This window comes from Dipodomys ordii, unplaced genomic scaffold (genome assembly GCF_000151885.1).
Source record: "Dipodomys ordii isolate 6190 unplaced genomic scaffold, Dord_2.0 Scaffold35, whole genome shotgun sequence".
Classification (NCBI taxonomy): domain Eukaryota; kingdom Metazoa; phylum Chordata; class Mammalia; order Rodentia; family Heteromyidae; genus Dipodomys; species Dipodomys ordii.
The window spans coordinates 7,445,951-7,468,497 of NW_012267251.1; the positions used below are offsets into that span (position 1 = coordinate 7,445,951).

At 51.1% G+C, this 22,547-nt stretch overlaps 1 protein-coding gene across 1 annotated transcript in view; it reads left to right on the plus strand.

Moving 5' to 3' along the window:
• The window catches only part of Igfn1 (immunoglobulin-like and fibronectin type III domain containing 1), a 46,352-nt gene extending 26,399 nt beyond the window's left edge, over positions 1-19,953 (plus strand). The window contains exons 21-26 of the mRNA XM_013017308.1: positions 324-412; positions 1,800-1,995; positions 3,533-3,832; positions 5,089-5,415; positions 18,579-18,658; positions 19,861-19,953. Of these exons, the coding sequence (XP_012872762.1) occupies positions 324-412; positions 1,800-1,995; positions 3,533-3,832; positions 5,089-5,415; positions 18,579-18,658; positions 19,861-19,953 (1,085 nt within the window). The remainder of the gene's footprint in view (positions 1-323; positions 413-1,799; positions 1,996-3,532; positions 3,833-5,088; positions 5,416-18,578; positions 18,659-19,860) is intronic.
• The last annotated feature ends 2,594 nt before the right edge of the window (positions 19,954-22,547 follow it).

The following is a 22,547-nucleotide window of genomic DNA, read 5'->3' on the forward strand; positions in this document are numbered from 1 at the left end:
CAAGTACTGTATAAAGCACAAATCCAGAATTTTAGAATCTTGTCCTGGCTCTGTCCATACTTTGGTATGTGTCCATGCAAGTCACTTCCTGTGTCAGACTGCTGTCCATCCCATCTGCGGAGCAGAAGAGCCAAGCGGTCACCTAACCTTCTCCTACCGTGTCCTTGTCTCCTCTCCTGGCCTTCTGTTCTTCTGTCCCTACCAGCTCCTAGGTCTTCCCTAGAGTGGCAATTCTACCCACCCAGCCTTTCCTCTGCCCCTTGGGTGACCAGGGCTTGTGCCCAACTACGAAGGAAAGTGGCAAACCATCTTGTGTGTTTCAGTCTGTCCCAGGTTCCTCCTGGACGCTAGCACAAAGGACTCACTAACCTTCAAAGCTGGGGACACCATTCGAGTTCCTGTTTCTTTTGAAGTGAGTATACCTGGATGGGGCAGGGAGGGGAACCCCAAGCAGGCAAGGCAGCTAGACAGCCCTGGGGTTCTCTTTTCTTCCTTGCCCCTGTCTGGTCCCTAGGCACTGACCTGGGCTTGTGTTGAAAATCAGGCCTGAGGTGAGGGCCAGGGCCCCTGAGTGGTCAGCCATTTTGCTACCTGTACAGTGGATAAATCCCTCTAGTGGTGTGTCTTGGTACTACACCTTCAAATTAGGACAGTTTTTCTATCTATATTCCTTAGTCTGGGAATTTGTGAGGTTTTCAGTATGGATAATTCTTTTTTGTTTTTTTAACTTCAGAATGTAGTTTTGTACAAATGCATGGCCTGAGTTTAATTTTCAATGAATATCAATCCCACCTGACTCTATACAGGGTATAACAGTAGAATGGTAGTTTAAAGCACAAACTACCTGGGTTCAAATCCTGAAATCATCATTCGCTAGCTGTTTGACTTTGAACAAATGCCTTAGCCCCTCTATGCTTCAAGTCCTTCATCTCTCAGTTGGGGAGGATAATAGTAACCTATCTCAAAATGTTCTGTTCTGAGGATCTGAGACTTTAACTCACTGAAAGCACATATATAAAATGAGCCTGGCATGTGGAAAGTACCTCATATATGTTGTTGTTGCTGCTGCTGCTACTACTATACTACTACTATCTGGATGAAAGCTCATAGTGGCAGAAACAGATTCAAACTCACACCTGTCTTACTCTACATTACATGATCTTAGTTCTTGAACTATACACCAACAATGATAATGACTATGAACTGTTTATTATGGTGGAGTCTCTGTGCTTTCCATGTATAGTTAACTCTTTAAGTCCTCGGCACACTCCCATGGAGTACATTATGGTGAGCATCCCCAGATTGTCCAATATCAAGGGTCCCACAGGGAGTGGGATGCGTGGTCACTTAGCAGATAGACTCGCTTCTCCAGACCCGTCTTGGTCATCCAGTCCTAGGCCAGGCCGCCAAAATCCTCCCTCTCCCACTATGTACCTATTGCGGGGGTTCCCAAGTCACCTCCTACCTACTCTTAGGTACCAAGATGAGGAATAGTTCCCTCCCTGCAGATCCTTTTTCACTCCCACCCAGCAGCTCCTGTGTGAATGCAAAACTAACAGCATGGTGCTGCTCCACACTTCACAGCAGCAGCTGGTTGCTCACAGAATAGAATCCAGATGTCTGCATGGGTGTGATGTTGAGGGGCCTCCCCACCAGCCTGTTTCTCATCAAGCCTATCTGCTTAGAGAACTCCCCTTCTGGCATGTTCTTCTCATCATTTCTCCCTCGGGTGCAGCCTAAATGCCATGACTCCTACAAAACGTTCCTTTCCTCACCTTGTCCTTCTTCCTGTTTTCCAGGCTGCCCCCATGCCTGAGGTGAGCTGGCTGAAGGACAGCCTGCCCTTACCCAAAAGAAGCGTGACCACTAGCAAGGATGGTCTCACCCAGCTTCTGATTCCCGCAGCCAGCCCCTCGGACAGCGGCCGTTACACGGTGGTGCTGCGCAGCCTTCAGGGGAAGGAGGTTGTCTATAGCTTCTTCATCAGGGTGGCAGGTAAGGCAGGCATGGTTCTGGGCTCACACCGTGGTATGCAGGTTTCATCTGGCCTGGACACAGGCCATTTTCCCAGGTCTGGGTCTGCAATTACACCTTTCGATGAATCCCAGGGAGAAAAAGACATACTTAATCCCTGACCTCCAAACCAATGAACCAAAATATGTGACTAGAAATTGAGGGCAGCTAAACTGACCTCAGGCTTTGGGTCCAGCCAGAGAAGAATTCAGGCAAGAGGCAAACACAGCAGACATGCATGGTTATTGGAAAAGAAATACAGCAGAGAAAGGGAGTATGCGGCATAAGCTGTCTTGGTAAAGGACCAGCCTGCTTTCTGTTTCCTGTAAGGTTAGAGCACCGAAGAGTCAGTGCCTCACTCAAACAGAGGAAACACCTCATTCTTTCGCCTGTCTGTCTTTTTCACTGTTTCTTTTTCTTTCATGCTGGTTCTCTCCCCAAGCTTCTTTTGCTCAAGGCTATAGTGCTCTGCCACTTGAGCCACAGCTCCAATTCTGGCTTCTGAGGGGTAGCTAATTGGAGATAAGAGTCTCATGCAATTTCCTTTCCGGGCTGGCTTTGATCTGGGATCCTCAGATCTCAGCCTCCTGAGTAGTTAGGATCACAGAAGGGAGCCACTGGTGCCTGGCTAATCCTTTTGAAGCCCCAGGCCTCCATTTTATTGTCAGGCAGGTAGGTCTTGGTTTATCAGCTTACCCTGCCATCCTAGAGTTGTCTGGGCTTCAGTTCCTGCCTGCTTTTCTACTGCCTTGTATCAAGGCGACAGCACTGCACCCTGTCCTTTGCACTTGGCCATGGGAGGAAGGCAGAGGGAAGGAGAGGGGTTTCCCTTGTCCTTCTGACTCGAGCGATCTGGAGTCACTGTGCCGCCTCCCAGACCCGTTATTGCTCATTTAGCATTAATAAGCAAAGACATCCACACTGTAGCCTTGGCAAGGCAATGTGTGTCCTCTCCTAAAGAGACACCCACTGGGGCCCCTGACCAGGAAGAGTCCCTGGATATGCAGAAATAATAAAGCAGACCAGCAGAAAGAGAGAGAGAGAGAGAGAAAGAGAGAGGAGAGAAAGAGAGAGAGAGAGAGAGAGAGAGAGAGGGAGAGAGAGAGAGAGAGGAGAGAGAGAGTGTATCCTGATTTTGTGAATGCTACCTTTGTCCATGTCCTGGGTCATTTTATCTAAAAAGTAAACTGAGTTTGAAATATTCTTCTGAAACCAGTCTTGAGGCACCTGGTTGTACTCTCAGCACACAGACCAAGTCAAGAGGACCTCTAAGTCTAAGCCAGTCTGGACTACATAGTGAGGCCTTGTCTCAAAAAAAAATAAAGGGGTGGGGATACGTTTCCCATGCTGTAGAGATAACTGTGGATCTCTGAAGAGCTCCCTCTGCCTCTATTTACCTGCCAGGCGAGGCTACGTTCCCCCAGGAGCCCCAGAAGACATAGGGGGCTTGGTGGAGGACTGTCCCAGCAGCCATCTGGGGGGCCCTGCAGTGTGAGTCCAATAGCCCTCTCTCTTCCAGCATGTCCTCAGGCCCCAGGGCCCATCTACCTGCAGGAGAACGTGCCCGGGACAGTGACGGTGCAGTGGGAACCATCTCCGGACGAGGCCCAGGACACACCCTTGCACTACACAGTGCTGGTGCGCTCCTCCACCCACAGCGCCTGGCGGGAGGTGGCTGACCGGGTCCACACCAACCACTTCACTCTCCTGGGAGTCCTTCCGGGTCACGAGTACCACTTCCGGGTGATAGCCAAGAATGACCTGGGGGCCAGCCTACCCTCAGACACCAGCCAGCCCTGGTTCCTCTCCCGGCAGCGAGGTAAGCATCTCCTGAGGAGGGAAGGGCTTAGCTGGCTGAAGCCGTGCGTCCCAGGTGGGTGGGAGGTGTGGAATGGGGGTCAATCAGGATCTGAGGAGAGGCAGCCATCTTCTACCCCCTCCCGCCTGAAACCCACCTATGGTGAGGATGATGTCCTCTGCGCCCTGGCCTCCGTGGGGAGGTGTGGGCGTCAGGGTAGATTCTCAGAAGCAGGGTGGGGTATAAGATAAGTAAAAGTTTCTCTGAAATAGTTCTCTGAAAATAAAGCATATTTTATAATCAAGAAGATATAAACCACAAAGGGAAAAAAAAGCAGATTATAAAATCAACTGGAGTGATTTCAGGTGTATGAACTACAAATGTCTGCAAGAGCTGAGCACCGGTGGCTCATGCTTGTAATCCTAGCTACTCAAGAGGCTGAGATCTGAGGATCGAGGTTCAAAGCCAACCCCAGGCAGGAAAGTCTGTGAGATGCTTTTTTTTTTTTCAGTCATGGGGCCTGAACTCTGGACCTGGGCGCTGTCCCTCAGCTCTTCAGCTCAAGGCTAGCGCTCTACCACTTGAGCCACAGTGCCACTTCCGGCTTTTTTTGCTTATGTAGTGCTGAGGAATCCAACCCAGAGCCTCATGCATGCAAGGCAAGCACTCTACCACTGAGCCACCTTCCCAGTCCCAATCTGTGAGACTCTTATCTTCAATTAATCACCAGAAAACTGGAAGTGGTGCTATGGCTCAAGTGGTAGAGTACTCACCTTGTGCTGAAGAGCTCAGGGACAGCGCCCAGGCCCAGAGCTCAAGCCCCACAACTGACAAAAAAAAAAAAATGGTCTGCAAGGCTCTATATCAAAATGTTAGCAGCTCTCATCTCAACAAGGCAAGATTATAGCTGGTTTTTATCTTGCTCTTCTGGATTCTCTATGTGTTGGTCCATAGTAAACATGTTAGCTTGTAGTCAATCAAAAGGTAGAAAGAATTTTAGGAAAAAGGATAAGACAATGAATCAAAAGGTGCAGATGACAGATGATAAGCCTGGATGAGTCTAGCACCCGGGGCCATGTCCATAATCCTAGCTATTCAGGAAGCTGAGATCTGAGGATCTTGGTTAGAAGCCAGCCCAGGCAGAAAAATCTTTAAGATTCCAACTAACCAGGAACAACAACAACAGAAGTAGAGATGTGGCACACCTCAGCACTCTGAATTTTCTAGATCTTTCCTTACATTCTGACACTCCCCTCTTCTGCTGGTTTTCGCTACAGACAAGTTCACCGTGAAGGCTCCGAGCTACCGCGAACCCGACTTGAACCAGAAGCCTAGGTTCCTGGTGGGTCTGCGGCCCCACCTGCTACCTCCAGGCTGTGAGTGCCGCATGACCTGTGCCGTGCAGGGGACCCCCCGGCCTCGGGTCACCTGGTTCAAGAATGGCCAGAGCCTGGACGGAAACCGTGCGCTGTACAGCACTGACATGCTGGGCGTGTGCTCCCTCATCATCCCCAGCGTCTCCCCGGAGGACAGTGGCAGGTACAAGGCGGTGGCGGAGAACCCGTTGGGCCAGGCTATCAGTACCGCCACCCTCATTGTCACAGGTAATGATGGCTGCCCTGGCAGTGGACAGTGCCAGCAGGGGGAGGGAGGGAGAACCAGAGGAACAGCCACCTGCCTGCCTTCAGGAAGCCATTCTAGAGCAAATGGACCAGCGACCAGGAGACCAAGATTCTCTCCCTGCTTCTGTGTGAACTCTATTATTTAACCTGGCCACCATGGCCCCTCCCAGGGCCTTGATTTACCAGTTTGGAAAATAAGACATTTGGACTAGAATGACAGGGGTACTGCCCACTAAGTGTCCAAGTGTGGCCTTGAGCAGGCAGTGGGAAGAGAATGACAGGCTATAGATACACGCAGGTGCACACCCAGATGTGATGCTGAGCGCTAGAAAGGCCAGCTCTCATTGGTCACCTCCTTTCAGAGACCAGTTTTTATTGGTCACTTCCTTTCAGAAGCCAGTCTTCATTAGTTATCTTCTTTCAGAGCCTGACTTTCATTGGTCACCTCCTTTCAGAAGCCAACCCTCATTGGCCACCTCCTTTCAAAGGCTGACCTTCACTGGCTACCTTTTTTCAGAGGCTGACTCTCACTGGCCATTTCCAAGACAAATAATATATGTTAATAAGAAAACATGTTTCCCTCGTAGTATTTAAAACACGGGACATTGTGAATAGTAAGAAATAAAAAGTAGCCCCTGAGCAATTTTAGTTACTCAGATTTGACCTTTGTGCCCTTCAGCACTAGACCAGGATATCCCTCTAGGATGTCTAGGCTAGGCTCCTTAGGAAGCCATCCTCAAAGGCCTCAGCAGGAGGTGTGGTTGCTGATAGGCCAGGGAAGCTCACAGAATACTCAGTGGCTCAGGAAGGTTTGAGCCTGCGTCCTGCCCACTGCCTCCAGAACTGGTAACCCCCCTACAACATTGCCTTTCCAGGGGGCAGGTGTGGGAGGGGCAGGACAGCTGGAATATCCTATCTTTGCAGAATCCAGCTCCTAGCCCTACCTTACCTGGGATGTCCCTGCCTGGCCATCGGATGGATGGTAGATCTCTGAAGCTTTACTTGGACACCCACACTGGCTTGGGGAGTCAGTTCTGAAGGATGGAGGCCATGCCCAGAGCCTCAGGAGCAAGGGGGCTTCTGAGGAGGAATGACCAGGAGGGTCGCAGAGGTGGAAGCATTGGTTCTGAGCTTAAGTCACCGAACAAGATGTCTGAGGCCCTGTGGAAGAGTCTTCTCCACCTCTGGAGATGGAAGCCAGCTGCTGTTTATTAGGCTAAGCCCTTGGTGGGAACAGTAGAGTCTTCTATGGCCATAGGAGGGAGAGTAAGGGACAGGGGAGGACCGGGGTGAGGAGGAGGGCACTGAAGGCAGGGAGTATGTGTGTGTGGGGGGGGGAATGAGGGCTCATTGAACTTCTTCATTAAATTATCAGACTAAGAAGGCAAAACCTTTGCAGGTTAATTAATTGGAGGGTCGCCATGTTGGTGGGGAAACCCCAAAGCCAAAGCTTTATACCAGGTGGCTCCTGGTGGGGGGACGGCTCAAGAAAAGACTGAGGTCACAGTTGGGCGTTCCTGTAGGCCAGATTTGTAAAGCTGATTGCCAGAAGGGAAAAGCCAAGAAAAGTCAGAATGTCTGTGTGGCAGAGAAGACCTTTCCCTCCTGGCCCAGGCCTCCACATGCCTCTGCCCCGCAGAAGCCTGAGGCTACAATCCTCCGCCCCTAGGCATTAGATCAGGGGGGACACAGGCAGGGATGGGTGTCTAGGGCTGCCTGGTAGGCCACACAATAGACCTGTCCCTCCCCAGGGCCTGAATTCATCCGGAATAGGAAGAATCACCCTCTAGGGTTCATGCTGAGGCCCTTGTCAGAGGGGATGGAAGTTTCTCCAGGGCCTCCTCACCTTCTCCTCAGCCCACTACCCTTTGTGACAGGGGGGATGGAGGCTTCTGGTTCCTAAGAGCACCTCTGTACAGCCAGTAACTTCCACCCCAAACCCTCAGCCGCCTTCATCCTCAAACATCATCTTCCTCTAGAGAGAGGGGCTGTGAGGATCCAGTATCACCCATTTTTTTCTTTTTGTGTGTATGTGTTAGTCCCGGGGCTTGAAGCCAGGGCCTTGCATTCTCACTTGGCTTTTTCCACTCAAGGCTTGGCATGCTACTACTTGAGCCACACTTCCACTTCTGAGGGTCAAACATTAATGTCATGGCACTGCTATTTCTTCCTTACTTTTTTTTTGGGGGGGGGTCGAAGACCAGGTGTTGAACTCACTGTCTGATGCTTTCACTCCTTGGCTGGTGCTCTACAGCCTGAACTCTGGCTCCAGCACACCTGTCTCCCCCTCACTGCTATTTCTACATCTCTCTTCTCTCAGGTGGGGGCCAGGGTGGTACAGCTCTCCAACCCCTCTGAAGGGTGGCTTTGGGCACTGTAGCTGTGGCAGGAGCAGGCTGATTATAGCCAGAGCAAGAGAGCAGCGATGTAGAGTCCCAGTTAGGAGAGTCCCAGTCAGGAGAGGGCCACAGAGGACGGTGGGCCCTAGATACCACCCACCACCATCACCAGCCTCCTCCAATCCCTGGTGTCTACTTGCCTGCTATCCCGGACATACCACCAGGTGGTGCTGCAGGCCTTGTAGCAAGGCTAACGGGCCCTCTGTGAACACGGTATATAGCCTGGGAGTAGAGAAGGAATGGAGAGCTGGTGTGGAAATCCTAGGCACCAGCAGGCGTGTTCCCATCATCTCTGCACGTCTCTCTGGGGAGAACTGCCTACTGGCCTCAGGACCCCTGTGCCTGGGGAGAGCGGGAGGGTTTCTCCCTTTCCAGGTGCCTGTTCCCTGCCTTCCACAGGCCTCCACCTGAGCATACTGTCAGCCTGGGATCTTCTGGAGGCTGGGGTTCAGAGTCTGGGTGGCACTGACAAGGTCTTCAGAGTGGAGGGCAATGGGCAGGGCCCTGGGCAGCCTGGGTGTCCCAGATGGCATGTTCATGAGCCAGTACTGGGGCCCTTGATAGGAACTAACCTGTTGCCACCTCCATCTACCTGGCCTTCTGGCCCTGTACCTCTCCTCTGTGGCACCTTCCTCTGCTTCCCTCTCCCCCACCCCCCAGATCTTGGGCAGACCCCAAACCTCATCCTCAACCCTGCTAGAGTCTGGGGACTTAGGTGTCGAGCAGAGACTAAGCCCATACAGCAGACCCTTTTCTCTTCTTCTCTGGGCCAAAGCGTGGAGTCTCTCTGAGGTAGGGGCAGGGGGAATCTAAGGCATGGCCACAGTGGGGCTCCATCAGGACCTCCGCTCAGATGAATAGACTGCACAGGCCTGTGGAGTGTCCCATCAAGTATCATGGTCCAGGACAGGGTTGGAGAGAGAGGAGCGCAAGGCCAGGCCTAGCCGGAGACGCTGCTAGGAACCGGCCTTGCACTTCTCCACGAGACATTCTCACTGGAAGATAGAGCAGGGCCCTTTCCTTTCACCCTACGCACCTCGGCCCGGGGAGCTGGCAGTACCTCAGGGGTGCGGCCTAACTGCTGACAGCTCTGTCACACTCCTGGGACATGGTGTCCTGGGTGAGGTGCCCGAGATGTGGGGCATGGGCTGGGCACGGACTGGGCACAGGCTGGGCGGGTGGGGCTTTGGGGGAAGGGAAGGAGTGTTTCCACAGTTGTCTGCAGGTGCTGTGCACCGAGTAGCTGGGATGGAGCCCCAGGCCCTCAGCTCAGGGCGGTCCCCTCTGCCCCTTCAGCTAGGGCCTCCATCTCCAACCACCGCTTTCCTGGCCCCACACCCCTCTAGCCAGGGCCAATCCCTGACAGCCTCCCTGGCAGCTCTTGGCAGAGCTTATCTTCCCTGGCCCTCTGCCCTTTCCTGTCCCCTTCCTATCCCCAAGGGTAGCCAGGGGCCGATTCTCCAGTTATGAAGTCTCAGAAGGCCACCTGGGGTCCGGATTGAGGAGTCTTCAGATTACTAGACATCAGGAGCCTGTGGCTGGCATGGATGTCCATTATTAGTCTCTGCTGTCTCGGTCCATCTCTGATGCTAGCCTTGGCTGATCCAGCCACTCCCAGCTCCAAAGCTGGAGCACTGGGCAACGGGTGAGGTGTGGAGACGGACTAGGCCAGAGGCGGGCCTGCTTTGGGGGAGGGGGAGGGCAAGCCACTGTATGCTCTGAGATGGGCCCTGGCAAGCCCTCCTCCAGTCCCCCCCCCAGTTCCTCGTCTTGCGGCTCTTCACTCTGGGGAAGAGGCACAGCCCCCATTTTGCTGAGCTGCCGTTTGCAGACTCCTTCCTGGGCGTTGTGTGTTGCTCCACCTCACTCATCCTGGCAGCATTGGGGACACCTCCCAACTCCCTGAGTGGCCCTGGAGCTGGAGACACCCCCCTGGGCCCTCTGCTCCTTCCCTCATGATTTCCTCTGGGGGTCCACAAAGCTGGCCTCCCTCCAGGAGCTACGATGAATCCCCTCTGGTCCAGGGCCGCTCAGCAGGGGACAGATGACAGGGCCTGCCTGCCTCATGGTAGCAGTGGTGAGGGGGAAGGGAGAGCAGGGATGGGTTGGACCCAGGGAGGCTAGGAATGGGAGCTGACACCTGTTCTAGGCCAGAGCGGTATGACTGGTCTGTTTCCTGGGGGTCATATCTAGTGCGCCCCCCTCTCTCTCTCCAGCATGGGGAAAGGGATTACTTAGAAGCCCCCTACTACAAAAACAGACAGTGCTGTCCCTTTCCCAAAAGAACAGCCCAGAAGACAGGTGCCAGTGGCTCACATCTGTAATCCTAGCTACTTAAGAGGCTGAGATCTGAAGATCATGACTTGAAGCCAACTTGGGTAGCAAAGTCCAAGAGACTCTTACTCCACTAAAAAGCCAAAAGTGGAGTTAGGGCTCAAGTGTTAGAGAAGTAGTCTTGAGGGGGGGGGAAAGGAAGGAAGGAAGGAAGGAAGGGAAAAGCTAAGGGAGAGCAATCGGGCTTCAACCCCAGGCTCCTCTGGGGCCATGGAAAGCCCCGCTGTGGCCTTCCTCCTTCGCCGGCCCGGGCAGGCTCTCCAGTGAGGGCTGGCACAGCAGGCAGGGCAGGCGAGAGTCTCTGCTCCCCTGGCAGCAGCTGCTTTACCCTCACCCCCCTCCCCACGCACACACACACACCCCACCTGCGTCAGGGGAGCTGTCCGCGCTTGCACCCGGCTTCCCAAGCGATGAGACATGGCTCTCGGACTGCCTCCTCAAGCCTCTGACAGCGCACGCCCTGTCATCTGGGGCAGCTGCAGCTCCCCAAGGGCTCCCCAGAACCCCTTTCTGCAAATGGTCCATTGCTACCCCCCCACCTTCCCCCACAAGGGGCAGTTGGGGACCCTGTCTCTGGAGGAGAAGGACAGTCGGTGGTCTTCTGTGGGCTGAAAAATCCTCTTTCCCGGCCTCCCTAAGGGTGGGGCTGAGGACAGAAGGGACTTAGGCCGGACTCAAGGCACAGGTCTTGGTGTGGCCTTCTAACTGAAGCAAGGTCTGGGCAGAGGGCAGATTCTGGTAAAAATGCATGCACAAGCACACAGATGGGTGTGTCCAGCTTTGGCTTATGACTGAATACCCATCTTGTCACTCGTGGGCTTCAGTGGAGACCGGGAGCCACACCCATCTCTCCTCATACCTATGGAGAAGAGGCACAGTCCTATCTATCTGCTTTTGGGGGTGGTGGTCTAATGCCCTCTGGTGATCTATTATTATTATTGTTGTTGTTGTTATTGGACAGTTGTGGGGCATCAACGCAGGGCCTGAATGCTGTCCTTGAGCCTCTTTTTGCTCAAGACTAGTGCTCTACCACTTGAGCCACAGCACACTTCTAGGTTTTAAGTGGTTTATGGGAGATAAGAGTCTCATGGGAACTTTTCTGCCCAGGCTGTCTTCAAACCACAGTCCTCAGATCTCAGCCTCCTGAATAGCTAGGATTACAGCCGTAAGCCACCAGTGCCTGGCTGGTGATTTTTTTAAAAGTCATTGAAGTACAATGTATATACAGTAGACAGCACAAACCTTACATGTGTACATGTTGACAAGTTTGGGTTCAGTGTATAAAATCCAAGCTATAGCACCTTCTCTTCACACCCTCCTGAGAATAGTGACCTGTGTCCTGACCACCTGTGCATCCATCCCTCCAACACCTCGTGCCCGGTGTTGTATGTGGAAAGGCTTGTCTTGACTGATCTATCTTCCTTGCACATGTTGACTCCCTCTTAAAGGGGTCTCTGTGTACCCACACTTAGGACCACCCTATTGAGCTCCTAGGGGTCAGGCTAGATCCTCTCCCATGGTCTTAATGTGCCCTGACTTTGTGCTCTACCCCAATCTCGCTGAGTCCCCTAACCTCTGTCTGAAATGCCAATGTACTGCCTGTGCCCAGATGTTGGCACTGAGGCTGAGGTTGAGCCCTTCCTAGGAAGTGGCACTGTAAGCCTCATGCCTGAGCAGAAGCCCCCAAGAGATCTTTGGGTTCCGTGGCACCCTTTACTGTAAGCTGGGGGATAGGTGGGTACATTCCCCCTTGGACAGCAGTGAAAGGGAGAGGAAACAGATAACTATGGAGTGAGTGCTTAGCAGGTGAGTCAATCTTCATATCCATGACCCCATCAGTTCTCACCACCGACTACAAGCAGGGGCTCCTACCCCGTTTGGTGGATGAGGAAGTGCATCCAGGGAGTACACAGGAACTACTCAGGATGACACAACAGCTCGTGACAGAAACCCCATCCCCTGGGAAAGTTGGGTCATGGCAAGGAGTCCAGTGAGTTGGGAAAAACCTGGCTCCAATGGACGTCACTCTTGTATTGGAAGATTTACGACAATGGCCAGACCAGTCACTCAACAAGCATGCCAGGTATGCAGTGGGGACAAGATATGGGACTGTGGCCACCAGGAGGCCTGAGGGTTATGTTTCCCTCCCTGATGGCGCCACAGCATGGGATCTTCCTTTCCTTCAGGAATTGAGTGGCCGTGCAGACCAGCATCCCTGCACTGGGCCGGAGGGAAGTAGGGGATGGGGGCCCAACCTGCCTGATGAGACCCATGCCACCATGAGTATCAGATGGCTGGGCTCCCGAGCAGAGACCAAGTGTCTGCTTGGGTCACCTAGAGCTGCTGGAGGCAGAAGGAGAAGGCTGGTGCTGGTGTGTGGGGTCTGGGTTCTGCATGTCCTATTTTATAGGAGGAGCTCCCCTGTTACCTGCTCAGCCTTTCAGGGTGGTGAGGAACTCCTCTTCCAGACTTGTGTCAAACCTCATGAGCGCCGAGCAAGTCCATTCCCTTTGAAAGGGAAGCTTGTGAGGTCGGCATTTGTCCTGTCTTCCTCCACTCCCGTGAGGGCCTGCCACTGGACTGCCTCATCCAATGTGAGGAACTAAATTAGAGAGGAGAAGATGGCCCCAAATCCCCCAGGGACAGAAATCCAGGGGTGCCTTGTCTCTGCCCCTCTTCTTCCCTGCCTTTCCCGTGTCTAGGACCCCTGATGAGCACTGCTGCTGTGAAGAGGACCCATGTTGTACAACTTAGGACAGAGCTGTCCCTAGATAGGGCAAGCAGGACTCATGTCAACAAGGGTAGGGAGGAAGGTGAGGGACAGGCTATAACTGCAACCAGAGAGGGAGGGGTGACCCAAATCAGGGGCCTCCTGCAGAGAACCTGGGGAGATATGCAGGCAGAATCCAGAGTGTTATTGAATGAGTGAATGAATGAATGAATGGTTCATTGTACTTCCTTGGACCACACCAATTTCCTCACCACTACATTTTGGGATCTCCCTCTCTCTCTCCCTCCCTCCCTCTCTCTCTCTCTCTCTCTCCTCTCTCTCTCTCTCCCTCTTTTGGTTCCTGAGCTCTTCAGTTCAAAGCGAGTGCTCGATCACTTGAGCCACAGTGCCCCTTCCAGTTTTCTGGTGGTTAATTGGAGATCAGAGTCTCAGGGACTTTCCTGCCTGGGCTGGCTTTGGACTGTAATCCTCAGATCTCAGCCTCCTGAGTAGCTAGGATTACAGGCGTGAGCCACTGGCACCTGGCTTAGGTTCTCTTATGTTAAAAAAAAAATCTGTTCTCTCCAGTAGCACACAGATCTCAAACACTTTGTGGGAGAAAAAAAGGATGTAAAATTTTACATGGATGGCGTATTTAAATAAGATCAAAATATTCTTTGATAGGTTGGCATAAATAAGACATAATAAAACATTTTTGAGTATGTTAGAAAATTATATATATGGATCATATGCTCTTCCTTTTGGACATCAGTGATCTGTATATATCTCCCATGGATTTCTCTCTCATTCCAGAATCCTAGGGCTCTGTCTAGCATGGGGCTTGGCAGAATGTGGGGTCAGGGCAGGGCAGATGACCAATGGCTTACACGTTGGGCTCAACTCGTAGCCTGTCAGAGATAAGGAAGAACTGAGGGCCAAGAGGAAGCATCACTGCCCCTAGGCCACCAGTGCATCCAGGCTCAGGAGAGCCAGGAGCGAGGAGGAAGCAGCAAACAGGACAATAAGGAAACACCTTATCCGTGCCATCTTGTCTAAACCTCATGACAGGCACATGCGGTAGATAATCTTATCGCCATTTAATGTCTGAGAAAACTGAGGTTGACCAGTTCACCTGGATCCCAAGATTAGTGAGAGGCAGAGCCGTGATGCCACTCAAATCGAATGGGCTTCGGTACCTGGATGCTTCCACGTGTCCCATGTGGTTATTTCAGCATCTCAGACTGGGGAGTGGGATGAGGAATTCTGTCCCTGGAGAGAGACAAGATATGGACATCACAGATCAAGGCAATGGTGAGCAGCCCGATGTTTGCTGGGGACATTCTGAGTCCCTTTGCACGTCTGGGTTCAGATTCATCCCTGGTGTTTGTGGTGAGAAGGACTGAATGCTTTTGCCATGGTCATCCAGTGGGTAGGTAGAGGGGCTGGCACTCCTGTGCTCTGACAGTTCTGCCTCTATTCAGGAAGTTACCCAATGCATATGGCAAAGGACAGATGGAGCAAGGGAGCTGGCTCCAGATAGAGCCCTTGAATCCTGAAGCCCTGAGCTGGGGGAAGATGAGGAAGACCAAGACCATTTTATTGCCACTTGCTGTATAATTAATGACTTAATGACCTTTTGGGAGGCAAAAGGAGCCAGGAGAGCTATTTATGATGTCTGAGAGCATGACCCCAGTGGAGAGCTGAGTCTTCATGCCCTGCAGGTCTGGGTGGGTGTAAACACCATGACCTTAGCTACTACCACAGCTTCCACCCTGGCCTCTCCTCTCTTAGACGTGGGGACTTCAGCACAGGGCCTGCAACCCAAATCGAGGCTTCTTTCCACTGCTGATTGCTGGTCCCCACATCGAACCGTGACTGCGCCATTTCCTGTCTGGTCTTGTTGCCGCGGGATTTAGTTCTGAGGACACCCACCGTCCTTTTTCTCACAGTAACAAGGTTCTACCTCGGAGCCTTTCATGGGGACCTGGTTCATCCTGCTGGAATGTGTTCTCTCAGAGTTCTATTCGGGTTAGGCCTCTGGGGACAGGTCTCCACACTGCCAATGGCTCTCCCACTATCCGGAGGTCTCCCATCTACCCTGAAGGACCAGTGCTTGGTGCTTCTGTCTAGCATGTTCTTCCCATGCATTCTCCCTCTTGCTTCTTAAAATGGAGTCTGTGCTAACTTCTCCATCTGCCTAGACAGGTCAATCCATGTGATACCTGGCAAAGACACGCCTCCCTCCTCCACTCCAAGCCCTTCCCATTTTGTAAGACTCAGCTCAAGCCTTGCAGCCTCCAGAAGCCTTCCCCTGGAGCTGGGCACTGCTAATCCTAACTATTTAGGAGGCTGAGATCTGAGATCGTGGTTTAAAGCCAGCTTAGGCAGAAAAATTCATGAGAAATGGAGGTGTGGCTTGTGTTTGAGTGCCAAATTTGTGTGTGTGTGTGTGTGTGTGTATGAAATCCAAGCAAGAGCAAGAACACTTGAGCTCAAACTCCAGAACCAGCATCGGAATAAATGAATAAAAATAAAAAATAAGCTTCTCCTGGATCCCATTCATTCCTGTCCCCAGACTGTCAACTGGGCTCCAGAAGGAGGCCAGGGTTATAGGCATAAGCTACCAGCACCCAGCTCATAAAAAGTTATTTTAAAAATCATTTCAAGACGAGGCTATGAGTTCAAACCTCAGTATCTTTCCCTCAAAAATTCATTCTATAGGCTATAGTCATCGATTTTTTTCAAATTATGCTTTTATTTTATGTCATCTGGCTGATGACCTAGTGTGAAAGAAGAAATGGTCTCTTATGCTTCCGTGCCTGCCCTGCCCTTCTTCCACCTCCTGATTTTTGTTGCTTACATCATTTTCTTAGGAGTGTTACACATTTATAGTTTTGCTCTGCAACAAATGTGTCTCTAAATGGAGCCAAGGTTAGCCACCAGCCTTTCTCACCTGGGTCCTCTGTTCCCAGGCTCCTTAGCTTGAGTCAGCCAGAGCTCACTGAATATCTGTTCACAATGAGCTTACACATCTGCCAGCACCGGGACTTGAATTCATGGATCTTGTGATCATGCTTGCATGGCTGGTACTCTACCACTTGAGCTATACCTCCAGATAATTATTCTTATATTTATTTGTTTGCTTTAAAAAATCATTTAACTTCCATTTGTGCTAGTACTGGGATTTGAACTCAGTCTTGAGTTCCCACTTAGCTTATTTTACTCAAGGCTGTTGCTCTATCACTTGAGCCTCATCTCCAAACTGCCATTTTTTCTCTAGCTGTTCCAATCTCAGTTTTCCTCTGCGTTTATTGGGATGGCTTCAAGCCTTCCCATGCTGCCAATTCTACCTTAAGCCTTGGCGGTTACTTTTGAAATCACTTACTAGATAGGTAATTGTATTTTCCTTCTCAATTTGTTTTCCTAACACCGATATCTCTTTTCATCTCATTGGGTTTTATAATTAGTCCTTGAATTCATACCCCATAAACACACTTTGACACATGAAACACTAGTGAGGAATTTTCTTTCTGCATTTGGCTTAAGTTTTCTTTCAGACTCGATTCTTCGCCTAGCTTTTCCATGCTGTGTTCCGGCCCGATCCCAGCCTTTCTTCCCATGCCCTGCCCCCTACCATGTTCTCATAGTTGCTGTGCTATTTCTTTTCATATTGCTTATGCTAACATGAGCAGCTCGGTCCACACCCTCTCTTTGCTTTGATATAAAGCAGATGAATCACATCTGTCTTGTATTGTTCCCTGGATTGCCTCATGCCCATAAATCCTGCCCTCCTGCCTACGGCCTCCCCAGAGACAAGGCCACGCTTCATTCCTCTCCAGTCTTGGTGCTTCTCCCTGGCATGTTCTGGGCACAGGCCCACAGAACGGATGTCTGAGTTTTGAATGCGGTGATTGGAGGCTGGAGCTATATGAACTTCCCAGGTCCTAGAGAACTTCTAAATGTATAATTACAGAGGGCTCCGAGGGGTTGTTCTGGGAGCTTATTGAGGACAACACAAGATAACAATGTGCTTTAATTACAGTGAGAGAAATGAAAATTACTCAGAAAACATAACTTGGTGTGAAGTGGGGAGAGAAACGTAAAGCATAGGGAAGCAGAGCAGGTGTGTAATACCTGGTGGGTGGTTCTAGAAAGCCGCTCTTGATGGGATAGGTGTGTGCTGTGGAGTTTTGTAGAGCAAGCTTTACACCTGGAGGAGACACGCACATCCAACCCCCTCCCCTCACGGAGACACCCTCTCCAGGACTTAGTGTAAGTTAGTAGCAGGCAGACTCTTGGAATTGAGCAAGCTAAAGGACTTGAAAGGTAGAAATGGAGAAGGCTTTGTAGGTAATGCAACTAAACAGGGTGGAGTGGCAGAGTGAAAAGTGGGAGAAATGCTTGCGTGTCAGACAATACGAATGGAAAACGGGGAGCTGGCTATATAGTTGTATAATACTGCTATTATTCACAAAGACCGAAAGGTGGAGATAACCCAGGTGTCCATTGATAGAGGAAAATAAGAATAACAAAATAGGGTCTGTACACACCGTGGAATATTATTCAGCCTTAAAGAGGAAGGAAATTCTGCCACATGCTATAACATGCTGGAACTTGGAGGATATTTTATGCTGTGCTGAATAACCCAGACTGAAATAACAAGCACGATGTGAGTCTACTTGGCAGAGATTCATAGAATAGAGGAATCACAGCAACAGCAAGTAGAATGTGGCTGCCAGGGTCTGAGAGGGTAGGGGGGCAGATGGGAGGGGGGTAACTTTCAGTTTAGGATGACCTAAGATCTGGAGATGGAGAGCACTGTTGTTCCTCCCGATATAAATGCACTAACTTAAAATAACTTAAATAGTGGCTTTTGTGTGACCTATTCTTTACCATGATTAAAAAGTGTTCATTAATCGGTTGGAGCTAGGCTCTGGTAGCTCAGGTCTGTAACCCTGGTTCCTAGGGAGGTGGGGGTGGGGGGGACTTAGAAGCCAGCCTGGGAAGGAGAAATCCATGAGACTCTTACCTCCAATTAACAGCAAAAAGTTGGAAGTGGAGCTGTAGCTCAAGTAGTAGAACGTTAGCCTTGAGTGAAAAAGCCAAGCGAGAGTGTGAGGGCCTGAGTTCAAGCTGTAGTGCCAGCACGCGCGCACGCGCTCACACACACACACACACACACACACACACTCAGGTGTCCTTCAAAGCCCGCATTCCAGACCTGAAGGGAGTCTAAAAATGAGTTGTTGTTGTTTTGCGTGCTTTGAGGGGCCTGGGAACACAGCCCAGGGCCTTGCACATGCTAGGCAAGCGCTCTATCTCCTGTGACACTCGTTGGCTTGAAGTGGGCCTTTGGGAAAACAAAAGTTCTATCATCAGACCATTCCAATGTTCTCTCATTTGGAGTCAGTATAAGCAATACGAGGCCTGACGAGTGACAGACAATGGAACTGGTAGCCTCTGTAGAAGTGACCACTGGCTTCCCACACGCAGAGCTGCCCCCGGAGCCCTCCGGGAGCCAGCACCGTTCCTGTCTGTGCGCAGGTGTTGGGTCCTCAGCTTGGCAGGGCTGTTTCCAGAATGAGGCTCTCACCCTGGGAAAAGTCGGTCCGGCCCACTGGCTCTTTCCACTACCGCCAGACTCCCATGTACCATGTCTGGGTCCCAGTGTGACTCATTACTCACAGAGGTTTCGTCCACAGGGAAGTGTCCACAGGAGGCGTCGGAGAGAGGGTGGACACTGGCTGCTGGCCAGAAGAGACATGACCATGATGAGAGCCAGGTTGGTGGAGTCACCCAGTAAATGGAGGTGCTGTCATCACTGCTTCTATTCTCCGAAGCCGAGGCCCCGCCCTTGCTCAAAACAGTCCGTGGTTTGTTATCATGGCACCCAAACATGTGGGTGCCAAAAGCCTGCCCAAGTGGCCAGCTAGAAGTCTACAGAGGCTCACACCATCTCTTTATTCTTGTGGCTCTACTAAATCTTTCTCTCCTCTCTCTCTCTCTCTCTCTTTCTTTCTCTCTCTCTCTCAGCAGCAGGGTTCTTTATGCTATTAATAAAGTGGACAAAAACTGGTGACAGTGCCTCAGACCTGTAATCCTCGCTTTTACAGAGGCTGAGATCTGAGGATCACAGTTTGAAGGCAGCTCAAGCAGGAGAATCTATGAGACTCTTATCTCTGATTAATCAGCAGAAGTAGAGCTGTGACTCAAGTGGTAGAGTACTTTTTTGCCTTGAGCAAAAAAGCTCAAGCACAAGGCCCTGAGTTCAAGCCCCAAGACTGACTCTCTTTCTCTCTCATCTATGTATGTATGTGTGTGTGTGTGTGTGTGTGTGTGTGTGTGTGTGTGTGTGTGTGTGTGTGTATCTATCTACCTATGGACAAAAATGAGCTGTTGTACCCAGGTGAATTTGGAAAGGAGAGTCATTCAGAAGGTTGAACCCCAACAGTCCAATATCACTTTTATGACTCCTGCGTAACAGTGCAGATTTTCCTTTGTGTGGCATGTGATAATCTCCAGCTTTGCCCCGAACCTTTCCTACATCTCTTGCCTAGAAAAGGCATAGCTAGGAAGGAGATGTTGGGACAGAAACGAATGAGCCCAGCTCATTCCCAGCTTGCTTTGACTTTTCTGTGAAGTGCAGTTGGTGAATCTCAAATCTCTCCTGATATCATCCCCAGGGTTTTCCCCACCCCCATTCCTTTCCCTGTAGTTCTCTTGTGATTAGGCTAAGTCAGAAAGCTACTGCCCATGGACAGATGTAGAAGAAAGGATGAGGCAGACAGAATTCCACTGGGCAAGAAGAGGAAAGAGAAGGAAAACCGTTCTGCATCCTGACTGAGGAGACCGGGAGCTTCTTCCACTCTCCACCACCAGGTTCAAGAGCAGAGAAGAGAGGGGAGGTGATGTGCCTTCAAGTGAGAACACCCAGAGAATGGTTTGGTGGGTGATCCTTATACAAAATCGTGTCTCACCTTGCAGGACATAGACCTAGACAATCACAAGTCGCTCAGCATGCTCGGGGTCTTCGTGGGAAGAACAGCAGATGACAGACAACTGAGGGAGACTCCTTAAGCCTTCATGAGGCATGCAGGGTATCTAGAGGCTTCCACATGCTCCACATACAAATGAGGCTGAGAATGCTGACTGGCAGATTTGCCAGGGAGTTACTGTTGGAGTGAGCAAGGCAGCCAGATCACTGCAGGCTGGCACACCCCAGCAAGGACGAGTTCCTGTCAAAAGCAGCACCCAGGACCAGCAAGGCAGGCATGGGGTCCGGCCATTGTCCCTGAGAGCTCTCTTGATCCCTTAGCTCAAACAGCAAATGATTCTAAAAACAAGACAGATTGGAACTGCTCTTCTCCCTCAGACAGACATTTGGGACAGGAGGAAAGAGGAAACTCCCTTCAGGATGACCAAGAACAGCTCTGATAGGGTGTTTCCATTTTGAATTGCTGACTCAACCAAACAATTGAATGAATCCAGGCTAACTCAGTTACCTTAAGTGAGCAAGTTTGCTTGGTCGTTGGCTGTTACCTTCCACCACTACCATCAGAAAGGGCCTGTGAGTTCAGTTCAGCAGAACTGATTATAGAGAATTCGGGGTGGGGGGGGGGTTGCACACTGAAATATGTTATGGGAACACAGAACATACATACACTTGAATCTTCCTATCTAGGAACTACAAGGTATCTCCTTGTGGGTCAAGGGTCCTTAAGGCCTAAAGTGGGAGGCATGGTTGACAGAGACACAGAGGAGCTGGGCACAGGAGGTCCTACCGGCATTTTGGCCCAACCCCTCAACAGCTTGGGCTCTGGCCTGCAGCAAGGCTCCTGTTCCATGGCCAGCGGAGTGAGTAATCCCATGCTACCTTCAGACCAATGATGACAATATAATTAGCACAAACAGCAATTAGGGTAATTGTTCTGTTTAGACCTAGCCAGACTTCACTGCCACGGGTTGGGGGAGTGAGGGCAGGCCTGGTCCAGAGGGCTGCACAGAGCCTGCTGCTCTCCAATACCTCATTGTCTGTCTGCATGTGGCTCATGCTAGGGGAAAGAATGAGAAAAGGGAAATCCAGGGCCTGCAGAAAGGAGGTCTTTGTCCAGGCCTGGGAGAGGGTGGGAAGCTGTGTATCATGGGGGACTGAGGGGCCATGCCAGGGAGACTGGCTGCTGCTCCCGCCAAGCCCAGAGCACCTTTAGGAAGCAGGCTGGTTTCCACCGGAAGAGAAAGGCGGAACTCCCTGACTCAAGCCAAGTGGCCTCCCTCCTGCACACAGCCCCAGTGCTAGGGTGTGGTTGGTCAGGCCCATGTCCACAGACCCTCCCAGTGCGGGTGGGGGAGGCGTGAGGATGTGGTGGTCCAGTCTCTAGAACTGGGAGGAAAGTGGAGGCGCCTGGTGTTGTAGGAGCAACCTGGGGACTAGTGACCATTGTCTCAGGTCCCAGCAGCTTAGCTCACTAGAGCTCATCTTCCTGACTTCTGATGGTTAACAGGAAGACAGGTGACAGGTGGTCCTCCATGCCCAGGATCCTCTGTGCCCTGCTGCTCTCCATCCTCTTATTTTTGACCCTTCCAACAAATCCACAAGGTCAGTTTACTTCCCGCTTGAGCAGTGCTTGCCTGGGGAGTTCTTAGCTGGTGAGATGCTGGAACTTGATCTGGAGCCAACTCCTTCGGCTCTGAACACCAAGCCTTCACTCAAGGCTGGTGTGCTTTTCCACGTGAGCCACAGCTCCACGGCCAATTGTTTTGCTGGGTTAATTAGAGATAAGAGTCTCACGGACTTTTCTACCCAGACTGGCCTTGGACTATGATCCTCAGATCCTCAGATCTCCTCCTGAGTAGCTAGGATGACAGGTGTGAGCCACCAGTGCCTCCCCCCACCCTGCCCCAAATATCAAGTTTTGATCATATTATTGGTAATCATGTTTTTAAATTTTTATTATTTTGTTTATATGATTCTGAGGAATCGAACCCAGGGCCTCATGCACACTAGGCAAGAATGTTACCACTAAGCCACATTCCCTGCCCTGGTAATCTTTTTTTTTTAAAGAAGATCTATGTTTACAGAAGATGGATGGTATAGCCTGCAATGTGCCCTTATACACATTAGCCTATTTGTTCTTCCAACAGCAGCCTGAGGAAGGTGGTAACAATGGGGTGATGGCATCTTACAGATCAGGATTGAATGGCCTGCCTGAGACTGGCTTCAAGTGTGCTCAGAAGACCTGCAACGTGGCATCCATTGGGAGCTTGTGAGAAATGCAGAGCCTTAGGCCCCGCCTCAGACCTGCTACCCCAGAATCTGCATTTAGCAAGATTCCTCAGTGATTAGATGCACCTTAAGATTTGAGAGCATCAACTCCCACACTCTGGTTTTACAAGCAAGGATACTGAAACCCCGACAAGGCAAGTGACTTGTCTAAAGTCACATAGCAAGTAGATAGACAAGTTAGGCTCAGACCTCTGCATGGTCCCAGGTCAAGTAAGGAACCCTGCCATTCAGTGTGTGTGTGTGTGTGTGTGTGTGTGTGTGTGTGTGTGTGTGTGTGTGTGTGTGCCCCACTACTGGAGCTTGCACTCAGAGCCTTGTGTTCCTGCTAGGCTTTTTTTGCTCAGAGCTGGTGCTCTATCACTTGAGTCACACCTCTACTTCCAGCATT